Here is a 15,074-nt window from a genome sequence, read left to right as displayed (position 1 = left end):
GTATTTTATGTGGCCATTTTTATAATGACATCAAGGTACATGTAAAAAATGAGGAATGGAAGTGACAGAGGTACAGAAGAAGTATTCAAAAATGTATTTAAGTGTTAACATATTCTGTTAACAATTTTATGTTATCTATGTTATCTATTTTATGAGACCATTTAGCTCACATTTTGTAAATGGACTGGTACTTAAATAGTGTTTTTCTGGTCTTTTTCTGCCTCACCAATCAAATTGCTCTTTGCGTATTTGAACCGTGTAGGGGCGGCTGTGGCTCAGTTGGTAGAGTCGGCCATCTCTCAACCGGAAGGTTAGGGGTTTGATCCCCAGCAGCAACATGTCCAATGTGTCCTTGGGCAAGACACTTAACCCTGAATTGCTCCCGCTGCTTCGTCAGCTGCGTATGAATGTGTATGAATGGGATTAGTTACTTCTGATGGACACATTACATAGCAACCTCTACCATCAGTGTGTGAATGGTTGGGTGTGACCTGCGGTGTAAAAACACACTTGAAAGGCTCTATACAAGCTCAAGACCATTTACCGTTTTAGACGACATGTCACATTCACTCATTCATAAAATGAAGGCTGAGGATTCTATTCAAAGTGTTAATCAGTATTAAGTTATCAAATGTATACACATTCACATGCTGCTGGCTATTCCATTGGGAGCCATTTAGGATTCAGCTTCTTGTCTAACATAAGATGATACCAGAGATTATAATGACACATGGAGCACATCTGGACACTTTCAGGTTCAAGTTCCATACAGCTTTTTACAGATATACAAATATAGAGATATACAATATAGACAGATATACTGAGATATACAAAATAACAAATATCTAAGCTTTGTTATTATATGAGATCGCAAAACAGAAATACATAAAAGAACATACAAAGTTGTCAAAGGACCAAAAACATCATGTGTGGTTCAATTATAGGGAATTATGTTTTAACATAAACTTCCTTTTTAATTTATATTGTCAGGATAATTAAGATGCTTCTTGTAAAACAAGTCACATTGTTTATTTACACAGTACAAATCTGTATACATACTGTAGACACTGTAAAATGCTACACAGAGGTGTCAGAGTCTGTGAAGGAAGAAATGTATAATTATGTAATAAATGTTTTATATCCTGACCTCTTTTAGGAAGCCTCAACTCAAAGCTCCTCCAGATTTGCTTGCATTATGTATGCAGCCGTGTGCAGTTTTAATCTCATTCTGCCCGTCTTCCTCTCCTCCTGAGCTCTCTTTTCAACCCCCCATTTCATGCATACAGGGAAACTGCACTGTTACATCTGCACACACACACACGCATACTGCGTTCAGCCCACAACTGCAGCGTCCTCGGGGACAGCCATAAGAACGACATCACCGGTGAAAAGGCTGTCCCTCCATGGCATGGATCCAGAAAAGGCTGGGTTTGCCTCTGATCCAGATTTTACAGAAGATAATAACCTGCTGGCTGAAATGTGCACATTGAGACTCAAGAGTGTAAGTGTGCTTTAGAGGCAGGATGGGATGGCTGTTTAATCACATGAAAGAGGAAGGCCAAGGATTGAAGACATGAAAGAGAAGAGTAACCTTCCTGAGATCAGATGGATTATTATCATTGTGTGCTTTGAATGATGCACCTGAATGACAAATAAATAAATATGGTTTAAAATGCTGAAGTTCTTCTGCTCCAGTTTTAACCCTCACCCATTGCTCCTCCCCCTTTTGGCCATGCAGCATAGTCAGCAGGCTCCACAGTCTTCAGTGAAGGTCACTGAATGATCCCACAGTGTGGAACAGGAATGAGACTGGTATGCTTTATAAATAGTCTGGCCGTGTGGCACACCCAAACCACAACTCTATCTATTTGTTGTCTCTCAAACAACCTATGATTATATCTGATTGACGAGAAAATCTGCTACTTTTATTATCATTTGAATATTTCCCACAGCCTATACCTCTCTGGCTAATATCACTGGAAAAAAACAGAGTGGGCAGAGTACTAACAAAATTAATCACGTTTAATCCTTCTTACTATTTATAGACACAGGCATTTTTTTTTTGGCCAGGAATAAGAAGTAGCTTTGTCACAGAAACTGGGATGAATCAGGGACAGTGGAAAAAAAAAAGGAGTAAAAGCAGAGTGAGCATTTGTACACACGCTTACACTTTGATATTGTCATGCTATCTCCCTAGAGCAAAGTTCAAGTAGAAAACTGTATCATGGTCTGTCTGCTCTACCTTCTGTAAAAGGAGACAGCTGACTTAACTTAAAGAGAATGTCACACTTGCCACTCCAACGTAGGCTGAGTATCACTGTGTGTTTCAGTCTCTAGGGCAACACACTGCTGCTCTGTGGAGAGAGAGAACAGTAAAACCTTTGGGACTGGTCTTTATTGCTGTTTGTTTGCTGGGCTGATGTAAGTTTTTCCTTGTTTGGAGCTGAGCTTTAGTGGTCACGATAACCCCAGTGAAGAGTAGCTGTGCTCAAGGGGAACCTGACAAATATTAGATCAACCAATGGCCCCCAGGATGATGGTTCATTTCTGTGATTTTGGTTTAAATGTTCCCTTTTACAAGATTTTGATACATCAGAAGTCTTCTTGAGATCCACTCTGCCATGGTACCAATTGAAATAGCTTGGCGTATTACCCATCTCATTCAATTGAAATGTAACAAGACCATATCCGGACATACAAGAAATATTTTAAATTCTAATTTGGCTATTGTTTGGAAAAATTCCCGAGCACATTCATGTTGAAAAAAATAAAGTTGAATCAATAAAGCGTTTTTTTATTAAATGTAAGAATATTTGCCATTTGGGGCGCAGATGGCCTAGTGTTTAGGTCACGCCCCATATTATAGAGGCTACAGTATATTCCTCCAAGTGGGCGGGTTCAAGTCCTACCAGTGGCTCCTTTCCCGCATGTCATTCCCCACTCTCTCCTGCTTTTCCTACTATCCTGTTAAATAAGATCATAAACTTCCAAAAATAAATCCTAAAAAAAAGATTGCTTGTATTTTACTATTTTGGTGACTTTGGAGGGCAAGAAACAAACACATTGAAGTTTGACATATGGACTTCAATAATTATTTTCAAAACTTCAGTTGTAGTCAGCAGTTGTTCCTCACTAAGTCAGATTTTTCGCTTTGTCACATTGTTTTAAAAGAACTATTACATTGAAATATTATCAACAACACTTTAGGTCTGTATTAAATAATCTTCTTTTAGTTACCTGCTAAGAGTATTTAAATATTAGATATCTGGGCAGTTAAAACTTCACAACCTGCTTCTCTTAAAGAAATAATCATGGTGTTGATTTGAAAGCTTTCTTTGACTTAGAAGACAAAATGCTCTGAATGTGAATAGTCTAAGCAAGGGATGTTTCTGGATTAGACCAACGACTCTGCGTTAACACTTGTGCCTTAACAGAGATCATACATTGGTCCATCAGTGGCTTAACTGTTTAGATGTTTGACAAATGGTGTGTGTGTGTGTGTGTGTGTGTGTGTGTGTGTGTGTGTGTGTGTGTGTGTGTGTGTGTGTGTGTGTGTGTGTGTGTGTGTGTGTGTCCTCCTGATGTCAATGTGAGATAGTGAAGACACACAGTGAGTTCTAAGTAGAGACAGTATGTGGTGTCAGTTGTAAGCCTTGTGTCTAAATAAAGGTTTTACCTTCAACCTTAGAAAGTGGCCACCTCCAGCTGCCACATTAGCACCAGTGAAGGGAGTGTGCAGCATTTACATGAAACATACATGACCCAGGAGATCACATAAAACATAGTCCATAACATCCTCAAATTGTGATAAATTCTACTTGGTAATTTTATTAAAAATTAAACATATTGTTTCACTATGATTCGGGTTTTTCTGTGCTTAATGCAATTTTTAATTATTGACCAATTTTGGGCTACACTGTTTGATTAAGAATCAGGTGCATGAATAGTGCATTTTGCTGACATCACTGAAAAAGAAGGGCAGAGATAACATCATCTGTTGTTATATTTGGCTCTCTGCACCAGGGCACACAGTTCCCTGAACTGTTGTTTTGAAATCTAAAATACCAGAAAGCCAGGACTTACAGGTGACCAGTCTTCTGTTGACCCCAATTTCAACTGAGCCCCAGAGGCCCTGCTTGCCTAAGAGGCTCATGGCATTATACAGAACAACCTGAGAGAAGGCCCCCATAAGTAATAGTCACTTTGGTTAAAAGGGGTCTTCCAAATGTGGAGAGGCAGCACGGATCCTGTTTCACATGACGCGATCACATAGAGAGCACACTATGGCTTCAGTTATCTTTTACTACAACACAATGTGTGCTACATTCTTAGTCTCATTAGGTTTATTTTGTCTAGCCGTTTTTGTGTTTTTCTTTATTCCTCATAAAAGCCTTATTGTTCATTGACACTAAATATTTTATCATTTGAAATCCTTTTGGATAATTAACGTCCCTGACTTAATCTTAATTCCTCTTAGTGCTGGACTGCCAATGAACCATGAATATCTACTGAAGTAACCACACATCACCAGTGCTAATGAATAATTTACAGACAAAACAGTTTTAACTGTTCACCATCACAAGTCTGTGAGCTGGAAGATAAAGAGCAGCTTCTTTTCACATGCTGCTGAGTCACCATCAGTGTGTCGCTGAGTGGAACTGACAAGCTGGCATGAAAAATACTCCTGCTAATGATGCTCTCTCTGCTGGAGCCACCTTTCAACCAGCTGGACTAAAAACAAGGTCATGGTCTTGGATTTGAAATACAAAGATTTAGGTCAGGCAAAAGAAAAAAAAAGGCCCAAGGTACCTGGTGGACTAAGTCTGTTTGTGTTATTTGATTATTGCAACCCCAGTTAATGATTCACAGGATTTCAGACAGCTGCATGGCACATCACTGGAACATGGTGGTTCTTGATGTAAAAATAGTAGAGTGGACCCACCACACTGAATTATGAATGATATTCATGAAAAAATAATAACTTTGGAATGGAGAGCTACACATATGATACACACAAATATACACACATTGTCCAAACTACTCTCTTGATTCTTCAGCTTTTAAGTATGACTCTCTGGAGGCTATACATATTTTTGGATCAGCTGTATATTATTTTTGTCAATCACAATCTTAGGGTGTAATTCAAAGTTCCCTCTATATAAACAAATGTTTGCTAAACACCCCTGCCTTATAACAGCCTTTGGTTTTGAATAATTGCAGGTCATCTCTTAAACTTAAGATACAAATGTATTTTAGTAGTTTTAACCTAGAAATAACCATATGTATACATATGAGACATGTGGGGTGATATTTTCTTGTATATATATTTAATAGATAAATATTCATCTTCTCTTTTTAAGTACTTGAAAATTAATTAAGATCGATCTATCTTAAAGAGATTGACAGATGTTTTTTTGGCTAGGTTTTTTTTACCTCTGAAATAGAATAAAACACACAAAAGAGGGCGCTGTGGCCCCAAGATTCTCCCCCTGCTTCGTCTGTGAAGTCTGTATATGTACGAATGTGATTAGTTACTTTTGGACTGCAAATCTTACCTGTACAGCTCCTCCATGGCACATTTCGTGTTTTTATAGTTCTTGTCAACTTTCTAATTGCTTCTATATATATTTTTTTTATCTTATTCTATTTAAGTTGTCAGCAGGAGCTCTGCTGTTTTTATATTTTCTTTGTAAATTGTTTTGCACCAAAAAGGCAAGTCAAATAGTCAATAATAAATATTTGCAATAAATAGCGATTCTGATTCTGATGGTCAATTACACGTACATAGCAACCACTGCCATCAGTGTGTGAATGGGTAGGTGTGACCTGCGGTGGAAAAGCGCTTTGAGATGACTACAAGCTCAAGTCCATTTATATTTACAAATAACCACCATATATCTGGTATTTAAATGTCCATTACAAGAAACATATTCCCAGATATGACAGAAGATTCCTTTATTGTTCTTCAAACATCATAACCACAGTGTTGCATATAAGATACTCTGATGGCATCACTTAATTAATTAAATGAGTTAATAGACACAATATGTAATGAACAAAAATGGCCTCCAATGTTTTTGAAGACACATCACACCGTTTGTCTGCATTAGTAGAAAAATGATGTTTTAAAGGCACATTAATAGAACATCAACAATATTGCATGCAGTCCCAAGAGACAAAAAGCAGCATCAAAGTTACAACTATATCACAGTTTAGTGTTTCACACGTAAGAATACCTGATATAACACGAGTCATACAGCATACAGAAATATTGCTTTGCTTTGATTATTGCTGTAAGAAAAGTGAACTATGTGCATTTATTTAAATAGATTGTTGGGAGTATTCAAGCAGCATACAGACAATGTAAGGAACTCTATTTATACATTTAAACACTTGCATTTAATCACCAATGTTTAAAGACGTGTAGTTTGCATAATTATTGATACTGTCACATAAAAAAGGAAACAGTATTATTTAACACTTTCTCTCTTTTGATGGTGATCCTCAGTTCCCTGAAAGTTCCATTGAATCACTGAGGCCAATCCCATTAGATTACCGTTTTATCCCAGTAATCATGGTGCAGTAAATTTGCAGGTCAAAATACGTCTGAGAATCTAGGCTAAATAAGGTTTTAAATTAGAAGCTCAAAATGTTTCTTTCAAGAGGCAATTTAATTAAAAACAGGTGCCAATGTTTTGGGCCACACTGTTGATTTAAGGACTTTTTAGTCAATAAAATGTCAGAGTAGAAAATAATGCCCATCACAAGTTCTGACTCTGAAATAACATTTATTGTTATCTGACCAATATAAGCGAGACACATATAAAACAATATTTAAAATCTACTCGCAAAAGAAGTCTTTCTGTTTAACTTTTAATATCTGATTAAATCTGTTGTCCATTTTCTGGACCCTACTTATAAGTAGAAACATAAATGAACAGGAAAAAAGCATTAGCTGTTACAAATATTGTTATAACTCTTCATGACATCTTTTGACCCCAAGGCTGACCGAATCAGTGAAACGATGTTATTATCTTGATACATGATAGATGACCATTAGTTGTCATATCACTGCAGGCTGTACAGAACTCTTAGCTCAGTCCAGTCTAATATCCAGAACTAAAAGGTGACTGTACCTGCCGTGATTATTCTTCCTCTCTACCTACAACAATCCCCACCATTTGTGCACAAGCAGGTCGTCTCCAGAGCCCGTCTCAAGGAAGCGGTTGCCACATTCCTCCCAGCGACTCACCTCCCCCTTGTTCAACAGCACAAACTTCCACTGCACATGGCACTCTGCAGGCAGGCTGACCACCGTGGCCCAGTGCCCATCCTTGGCCCTCTCAAGCGGGATGAATCCCTTCCAGTTTCCCAGCTCCTGCTGGTCCCCTGTGACAGCCATCGTCTGGTACGGTGACTGGGTGCAATAATGGACGCGGAAGGTAACGTTGACATTCTGTGGCATGGGCTGGACTGCTAGCACCTTTTTGCTATTTTCAGAGTTTTCATCAAGAAGTGAGAGATCGCCGGTTTGTTTGACTTCAGTGGCAGACGGCTTATCTGTTGTGACTATATAAGAGACGTCACATTCAGCAGAGCTCTCCTCAGTGGACAGCTGGTTTGGTTTTGTGTGGTCTTGGGAAATAGACTGGGCAGAAAGGTTCATCCAGGGAAGGACTTGGTAGTTACTATCTGTGATCCATTCGTTATTGTCCATAGTCGCCTCCATTATACTAATCCCAGTCTTGTCAAAGTCCATTGCTTCCTCCTCCTCTGCTTTTGTATCCTCTTTCTTCCCAACACCTACTCGTGCCTCCTTCTCTTTAATCTCTGCGACTTCGACGACAGCCTTCGTGTCTGTCTCCTCTTTCAGCTCATCAGCGAGGCTTGTAACACTGTCTACAATCTGTGCCATAAACTGATCCATCTCTCTGTGGTAACTATCCTCAATCTCAAGGCCAAACATATCCTCATTGGCTGCAAAGGATTCATAATTCATCCAATCCATCTGCTCACTATGGGGTAGCTGGGGATGTGACGGGTAGGGCCCAAATATCATACCTGCTGTATTTTCATTTTTGTAAGATACAGCTACATCATCTGAAAAACAACTATATTTGGATTCTATCTCTGCAGAAGACGCTGAATCATAATCCATCACTGGTACTACGATATTCTCCACAGTGACATCAAACACATTACCAGCATCTTGCAAATCTGGGCTGACAGCCATGCTGGAAATCCCACTCTCTTTCCCAACGCCTGGGGATGATAAGTCATTATCCCCCAGCTCACTTTGCTTCAAAGATGGGAAGTAAATTGGACACACGGGAGGGCTACTGTTTGCAGTCATGACAGGAGCAGCAAGAATGGATCCTTCAGGAAAGTCTTCATAGTTTTCCACTGGGTTGCTAAGCATATGTTGGAAGGAAGACATCATGTCTGTATGGGATATATCTTCAGATGTTATAGTTGACTTAATGCTAGCCTGGTCAAAAGCAAGTACATCAGAGTTATCCCTCAATGTATCAAGAGTTTCAGTATGTTCCATGCTGTCTCCTGATTGGTCTTGGGAGGAGGGCATCATGTTAGGATGAGATTTTACTTCAGGCATTAGAGGTTCAGTAAGGCTAGCTTCAATGCAAGCAGGTGTAGTAACCACTATCTCATCGAAGGTTTCACTATTTCCATTGTGATCGCTTTGCTGGTCTTGTGAGGGGGGCAACACATCAGGAAAAGACATCCCTTCTGCCACTGAAAATGAAGAGAGGTTAGCATCATTGCAAGCAGGAGTGTCAACCCCAGTTTCATCAAAATCTTCTGAGTTTCTCATGTGGTCACTTTGCTGGTCTTGGAAGGAAGACAACATGTCAGGGGTAGAAGTTTCTTCTCCCATTAAAAGTGCAGTAGGACAAACATGATCGCAAGCAGGTGTATCAGACCCATAACTAACCCCGGTTAAATCCAGATTGTGATCTTCAATGTAGTCACTTTCTTGGTCATGGCATATCGATGGCATGTAAGGGAAAGTTTCTTCAAGTGTTTCAGAGGAAGTTACTTTTTCAACCGTGTCAACATCAGCGACACTCCCCTTGTCAAGCATTTCATTATTAACGATTTCTACCGTGTGCTGCTCACTGTTGCAAGATGGCACATATGGAAGAGGTACATCTTCAGCCATCACAGGGGAAGTAATGTTTTCACCATCACAAGCAACACTATGCAGAACAGCAGCCTCGGTTAAATCTTCATTTTGAATCATTTCCACACTTTGTTGATCTCTGATGTAAGACTGAACATCAGGCTCATACACACTGTCAGTGCATTCTTCAGGCGACAGCACTGTTGGGTCTCTTTCATTGTTTTCATTGCCGGTATCATGTGACGGCATTTGAGATCCAAGAATAGTAGAATCAGTGTCTTCAGTTAGAGAAGGGTCAATTTCATCTTCTTTAAGCGTTTCTTTAGAATCAGATGAAAAGTCAGGGGAATCTGAAATTCCAGAAGTTTTATCTTTGTCATCAGTGGTGATATCAGAGACGCAGTCGTCAATGTTTTCAGCACTTGTGGGCACGCTCAAACAGGGCAGAGCAGGGCTGGTTTCAACACTCAAACTTTCACATTCTTCATCACTTGCTAGATTTTCCTCTTTCACTTCATTGTCTTTATCATAAAGAACATCAACCTCTTGACTACAAGTAGAACCATTGTCCTCATTCTGTTCAATCTCTACATCTCTCTCATTGCTCTGAGCTGTATGCATGTCAACAGCTGTAAGGTCATTCATGCAGTCTTCATCAGTGACCTCTGCACTATCCTGAATGGGAAGAATCCCCTCATCCATAGTATGATCACTCTGGTCCTGATTTGTCCACAACAGATTTGCTTCTTCCTCAAACGTTGAGGAGTGAATCACAGCTTGTTGAGGAATTAGCCGGTAATCTTCACACTCCTCCTCTGCCTCTTCACACTCAGCTTTCTTTTGATCCTCTGTAGAGAGGTGATGAATGCTAATATTACTGCAAGCAACACTCTCTGTCTTCTCCTCCTCAAACTCTTCATCTTTGACATTACAGACACAGGGAACAGGTACATCAGGATCTTCCATGTTGGACCCCACACTGTTTGTCTCAGTTTGACTACAAGTTAATGAAGATTCATTGACATGTAGTCCCTCAACATCATCATTTTCACTTGTATGATTGATTTCCTCGTCTTGTCTGGTTTTCCCGTCAGATGCGTCCTCGTATGTGGTCACAACCTCGTCTTCCTGGCATTCTGCCTTTAACACCTGAACACAGAAACAGAAGGTAAATATCTCAGGTGTAGCGCTTTCAGACAGTATAGCTAGACAATACAAACTAGACACAGAGGTATTCAGACAAATTGGCAGATCTCATTGGCTGTGCTACTTTGCAAACACAAAGAGAACGAGGTCAAACAGAAATGGATTTAGGAGAGAGAAATATATCCCCACTGGGTTTCTGAATGTAGGAATACTTTAGACAAAGTTGGAAGTACACTTGTTTGTATTAATGTGTCATATTTGCTTTCTTTCTGAGAAAAAATTATATCACTTTCATATAACTTCAGGAAATATACAACTTGTTTTGCTTAGCATAGCATACAAACTGGATTAAAGGTTCACCTCTCATTGTCAAAGGAAACAAAATCCACTCGTCTGAACAAATGTAATCACTTTCAAATCTGTCTGCTGAATTTAAAACTACAGCCCTTCATCTGTTTACATATATAACATATTACAATACTGGATAGATCAAAGAAGACAAAGTTTGCCTTTCCACCAAGCAGAAACCTCCACTGTTCAGTTTCTGCAGTTTCTCGAGTGTCCACTTCAGGCTGGATGAAAAAGCTTTTAAAGTCACATACACAGCCATTCTAAAATTCCCATTTTCAAATCAGATGTCAAATATTCACAGCCTGGTCCTGAATAGTTCATTTCTTTATCAGCACACATTGTATAAGGGGTCACTTTTTTTTAAATAACTGATTGGATGATTTTAAGGCTATGAATTATTAATAATAAGCATGGCTAGTTGTAGCTGTATGTCCAGAGGCTTAAGGTCCATCTCAGTTGAAGTTCTTTGCCTGTTACAATATGACAGAAAGTGAGTTTGAGATAGCGTTTCACTTATGGGGCTTCAGAATTTGGCTTCAGAAACCAATGGTGGATGTCAGTGAGACTATGTCCATGTTTTCTATACAGTCTACGCTTTAAACTCCTCTGTAACTAAGTAAGTAACAAGTTACAAATCACTTGTAAAGATGATAAACGGTGGCTTTAAGAGTTGATGTCACCCCAAAGCTGAAGCTGCATAGCAGACAGAATGTGTTTCTGATGGATGTTTACCTTGTGTTCATCCTCACTGTTCTCTTCATAAATCACGTCTGGCTCCATCAGGCAGCTACTCACATCATGGACTTCTTCTATCACATCCTCAATAGTATCATTTGTTGCACTGTAGTAGCAATCGACTGCTTCCTCAACCACCATTTCAGCGTCAGTGTAAGTATCACTTTGCAGGCTCTGACTGACCACTTCTGGATAAGTGTCAGCTACTCTGTAAGAATCCCTCATGACTGCCATTTCCACTGTGTCATCTGAAGAGGGGTGCTTGTTTTCTGGTTCTTGGATGTCTTTCATAGAAGAATAAGATGAAGGTTGTTTCTCAGCAGCAGCAGCAGCAGCAGAGCGGTGCCTGATTATGTGATCACTTTGAATCAGATCAAAATCCTCCTTCACATCTAGTGAGCCTTCATAACCCAAGCCTGTAACACAATATAACACAAAAAGACAATGTGTTATACATTAAGACAACTTCAATTGTTATTTCTATTTGTAATACTCTCCACAAATTAGACTTTCAAGTCATTTGAAATGTATCCAGCTCATTAGGTTACAGGCATCTAGGGTTGAAAACAGCAAACTGATGGGAGATGAGATGAGATAATTATCATAATCAGTCCTCCACATTTCATCATCATTACAGATACTTGAGGTTTCTGCCTCTTTAAGGAAGTTTTTCCTTGCCACTGTAACTTTGCTATATGTTGCTACGTGCTGTGCTCATGATGGATTAATGCTGAGTCTTTGTAACATAACAATGAGGATGTCTTTTACCTGCTCTTTTGTAAAGTGTCTACAGATATTTGTACAGATACAAATAAAAATGGATTGATTGATCTATCTGTGTTGAATCATTTAAACACCTTAGTTGTCTATCTGGAGTAAAGCTTTATTACTTTATGGACTTGTGATGTAGGTTTAGTATGCTGTTCTAAGCAAAATGTAAATGCAAAAAATAACTGGGTCTTTATTACATTTGTAATTAAGTGTAAGAAATACTTTATTATTATAGAGGGTTATTAAAGGACAATTTTACTTAGAGTAGGTTGTCTCACAACCAGAAAGTTGGGGGTTCGATCCCCAGCTCCTGCAGCCACATGTTTGATGTGTCCTTGGGCAAGACATTTAACCCAGAGTTGCTCCTCCCACTTCATTGGCGGAGTATGAATGTGTTTGAATTGGATTAGTTACTTCTGATGGTCACTTAACATAGCAGCCTGAGTTAAACCTGCAGTGTAAAAGCACTTTGAGTAGTCAGAAGACTAGAAAAACGCTCTATAAGCTGAAGTCCATTTACCATTACCATATATATTTTTAGAGATGGTAATTTAGATCTATGATAGTCTGGTGCATTAGGCTAGATGAGCTCATTCTTAAAATCTTAAAGTAAGCCCCATGTAACCCCTGCAGGAGGATGAATGTAGCCTGATAAGAATGAAATGCAAAATGTCTACCAACTTTAAACAAATGTAGGCTACTAACAAATGATCTATACCTACCAACCAACCCATGATACCCAAGTGTGGCTTTATAGTACTCAGACTGCGTGATGAAAACCTATTCATATCTCCTATAGTATCACTGTAAAAGAACTCAGCTTGGTATAGACTACTTAGATATATCGTCTGCATCAGCCTAAATGTGCTCTGTTTAAAGTTAGATTCAAGAAGACAGGGGTCTTGTAAATGACCATATCCCACAGTGACCAGTACATGTACAACACCGCAGTGAAGTAATAACCAGTTCATAACATTATTAGTGGATCTTTTTTTTTTTTACCTGTTGCCATAAGGGAGCTGTGGGATTCCTCTGGGCTCGGCTGGATCACCGATGCGTCTCCCTCCGCTCCGGGGGGGGTCTGACCATCAGTGTGTGCGGCCGCCGCCGTGGCCTTCCTCCGCTTCCCCTTCAAGGTCCTGTAGATGATGAAACCGGCCAGCACGGATACCATCGCTATGACGGCCACAGCAACGGCGGGACCGTGCCGCCCGATCATGCAGAAGAGTGACGCCAGATCCATGCGTCTCTCCACGGCCACTGTGTTGCCGTTTTTCAGCGACATCGCGATCTAGTGTGAAAAATCCGCGCGTGTGGAGGCCTGATGATCCGAACGAGGCTGCTGCGTGCTGCTCACACTCCGCCGTCTTCTTCCCTCCACGTTTTCAAGTGTTGTGACCTCTTGTTGCTGCAGAGCTGCATAGGAGTGCAGGTGCAGCCTGCTGATTGGCTGACAGGATCACGGGGACGCTGCATTCATTCATAAAAAGGGAAAGGAGCTTGATTTTACAGCCTGGTTCACGCAGACATTCACGATGCTGTCCTTCATGGTAATGGAAGGTCCAGTGTTTGTTACTATACTGGTCATGAAGAAACTCCCGTTTGATGGATTAATCCCATCAAACAGGACAGTTTTCACCTTCACTCGGGATCTATCTGATCACAGTTTCTTTTCATAACGTAGCAATTTAGGCTACCCGATTTGCAATTCTCAAAAAGCTTACTGAATAATACGAAAATCTTAAATTGACACTAGGAATAGGAAACACCACTTTAGTAAAGCATGCTCGATAGACTACAGTTTATATGTTTGGCACACTTGAATCATCTGAGGTTTTATGATTAAATTGTCATATCCAGTCCAGTTACTGAGACTGAATAACATATATTCAGTGCCTGAAGAAGAACAATAATGCCATGCTCCAGAAGCTACACAGATTTAAAAAATAAAATAAATGTTGGCTTATAGGCTGATAATCGTTTTACATGTTCTTTGCAATGCTCAAGCAGCCTGCACTGCTGAGAGAGCCTTTTCTGTCTTTTCAGTTTAGGTAGCCTATATTCCAAAGAAAAAATGCTTTTATGTTAAGACAATAAATACATCTTTAAAATGTTGTAGCTTAATTCATTTGAGATACTTCATTCAATACTACAGGCCTTAAATATAGATATAAGTAAGAGGATAAAATTACCTCAAATTAGCAAAGAAACACATTTCACTTGCACTGCTGTTCCTTATTTTTTAAATTATTTAAAATAACTTAAACATTAGAAAATAAAGAAAAACGAATACAAACGGTGTCCTTCTGTCTGCAATCTCTTAGATGAAATCTGTGATAGAAGATTCAGAAAAATACAGAAAGTTCCAGCATTCTGTTACTCCTCCACTAGGAGGAGTAACAGCTCCTCCTAGTGGAAAGCTGTGGTAATGACAGGAAAGTTCCTGAACACTCCGAAGCTCCTCCAGTTAGAGTATACAAACTGAGACAGTCACACTGCTGAGACAGAACACAACACAAACAACACAGAAGAGAACACACTTTAACAGAGTTTCATCTCACAACAAGAGGACTCAACTCACTGAAGATGCTGTGCACTCATGGACTCCAGTCTGCCCTCAGTCCATTCATGGACTCTTACTAGTCTGTTGGCAGTCTGTGTCCAGAGGTCAAACCTCTGTTCTACTAGCAGGATCCACTGCAGAGAAACATCCAGGAGCTCCACAGCAGCATCCTGGAGGAGACTAGCTAGTAGTACATTATATTACCATTACAGGTAAGATGTCTTACAGTTTTATAAGCCACCCTGGGTCCTACAGGGGGCTTCAGAGGACCTGCTGGGAACAGTACAGCGAGCTTTAAAAGCTCTAAAAGTAGTTCTGGAGAGCGATCTCTCAGAGACTCCCTCGGTGCATTGTTGATGTTCTCTT

At 39.7% G+C, this 15,074-nt stretch overlaps 1 protein-coding gene across 1 annotated transcript; it reads right to left on the bottom strand.

Annotated features, from left to right (window-relative positions):
• Positions 1 to 5,938: 5,938 nt before the first annotated feature.
• On the bottom strand, positions 5,939 to 14,377 carry stbd1 (starch binding domain 1). The gene is made up of 3 exons (XM_020630555.2): positions 13,148 to 14,377; positions 11,372 to 11,790; positions 5,939 to 10,291 (listed from the first exon to the last, which is right to left on the bottom strand). The coding sequence occupies exons 1-3, from the start codon at positions 13,428 to 13,430 to the stop codon at positions 7,163 to 7,165; spliced, it is 3,831 nt and encodes a 1,276-aa protein (XP_020486211.1). The 5' UTR covers positions 13,431 to 14,377; the 3' UTR covers positions 5,939 to 7,162.
• Between the last annotated feature and the right edge of the window lie 697 nt (positions 14,378 to 15,074).

The sequence above is a fragment of the Labrus bergylta genome, chromosome 17 (genome assembly GCF_963930695.1).
Source record: "Labrus bergylta chromosome 17, fLabBer1.1, whole genome shotgun sequence".
NCBI classification, from domain to species: Eukaryota; Metazoa; Chordata; class Actinopteri; order Labriformes; family Labridae; genus Labrus; species Labrus bergylta.
The sequence above is the reverse complement of the archived record's forward strand: the minus strand, read 5'-3'. Positions and strand labels throughout refer to the sequence as shown.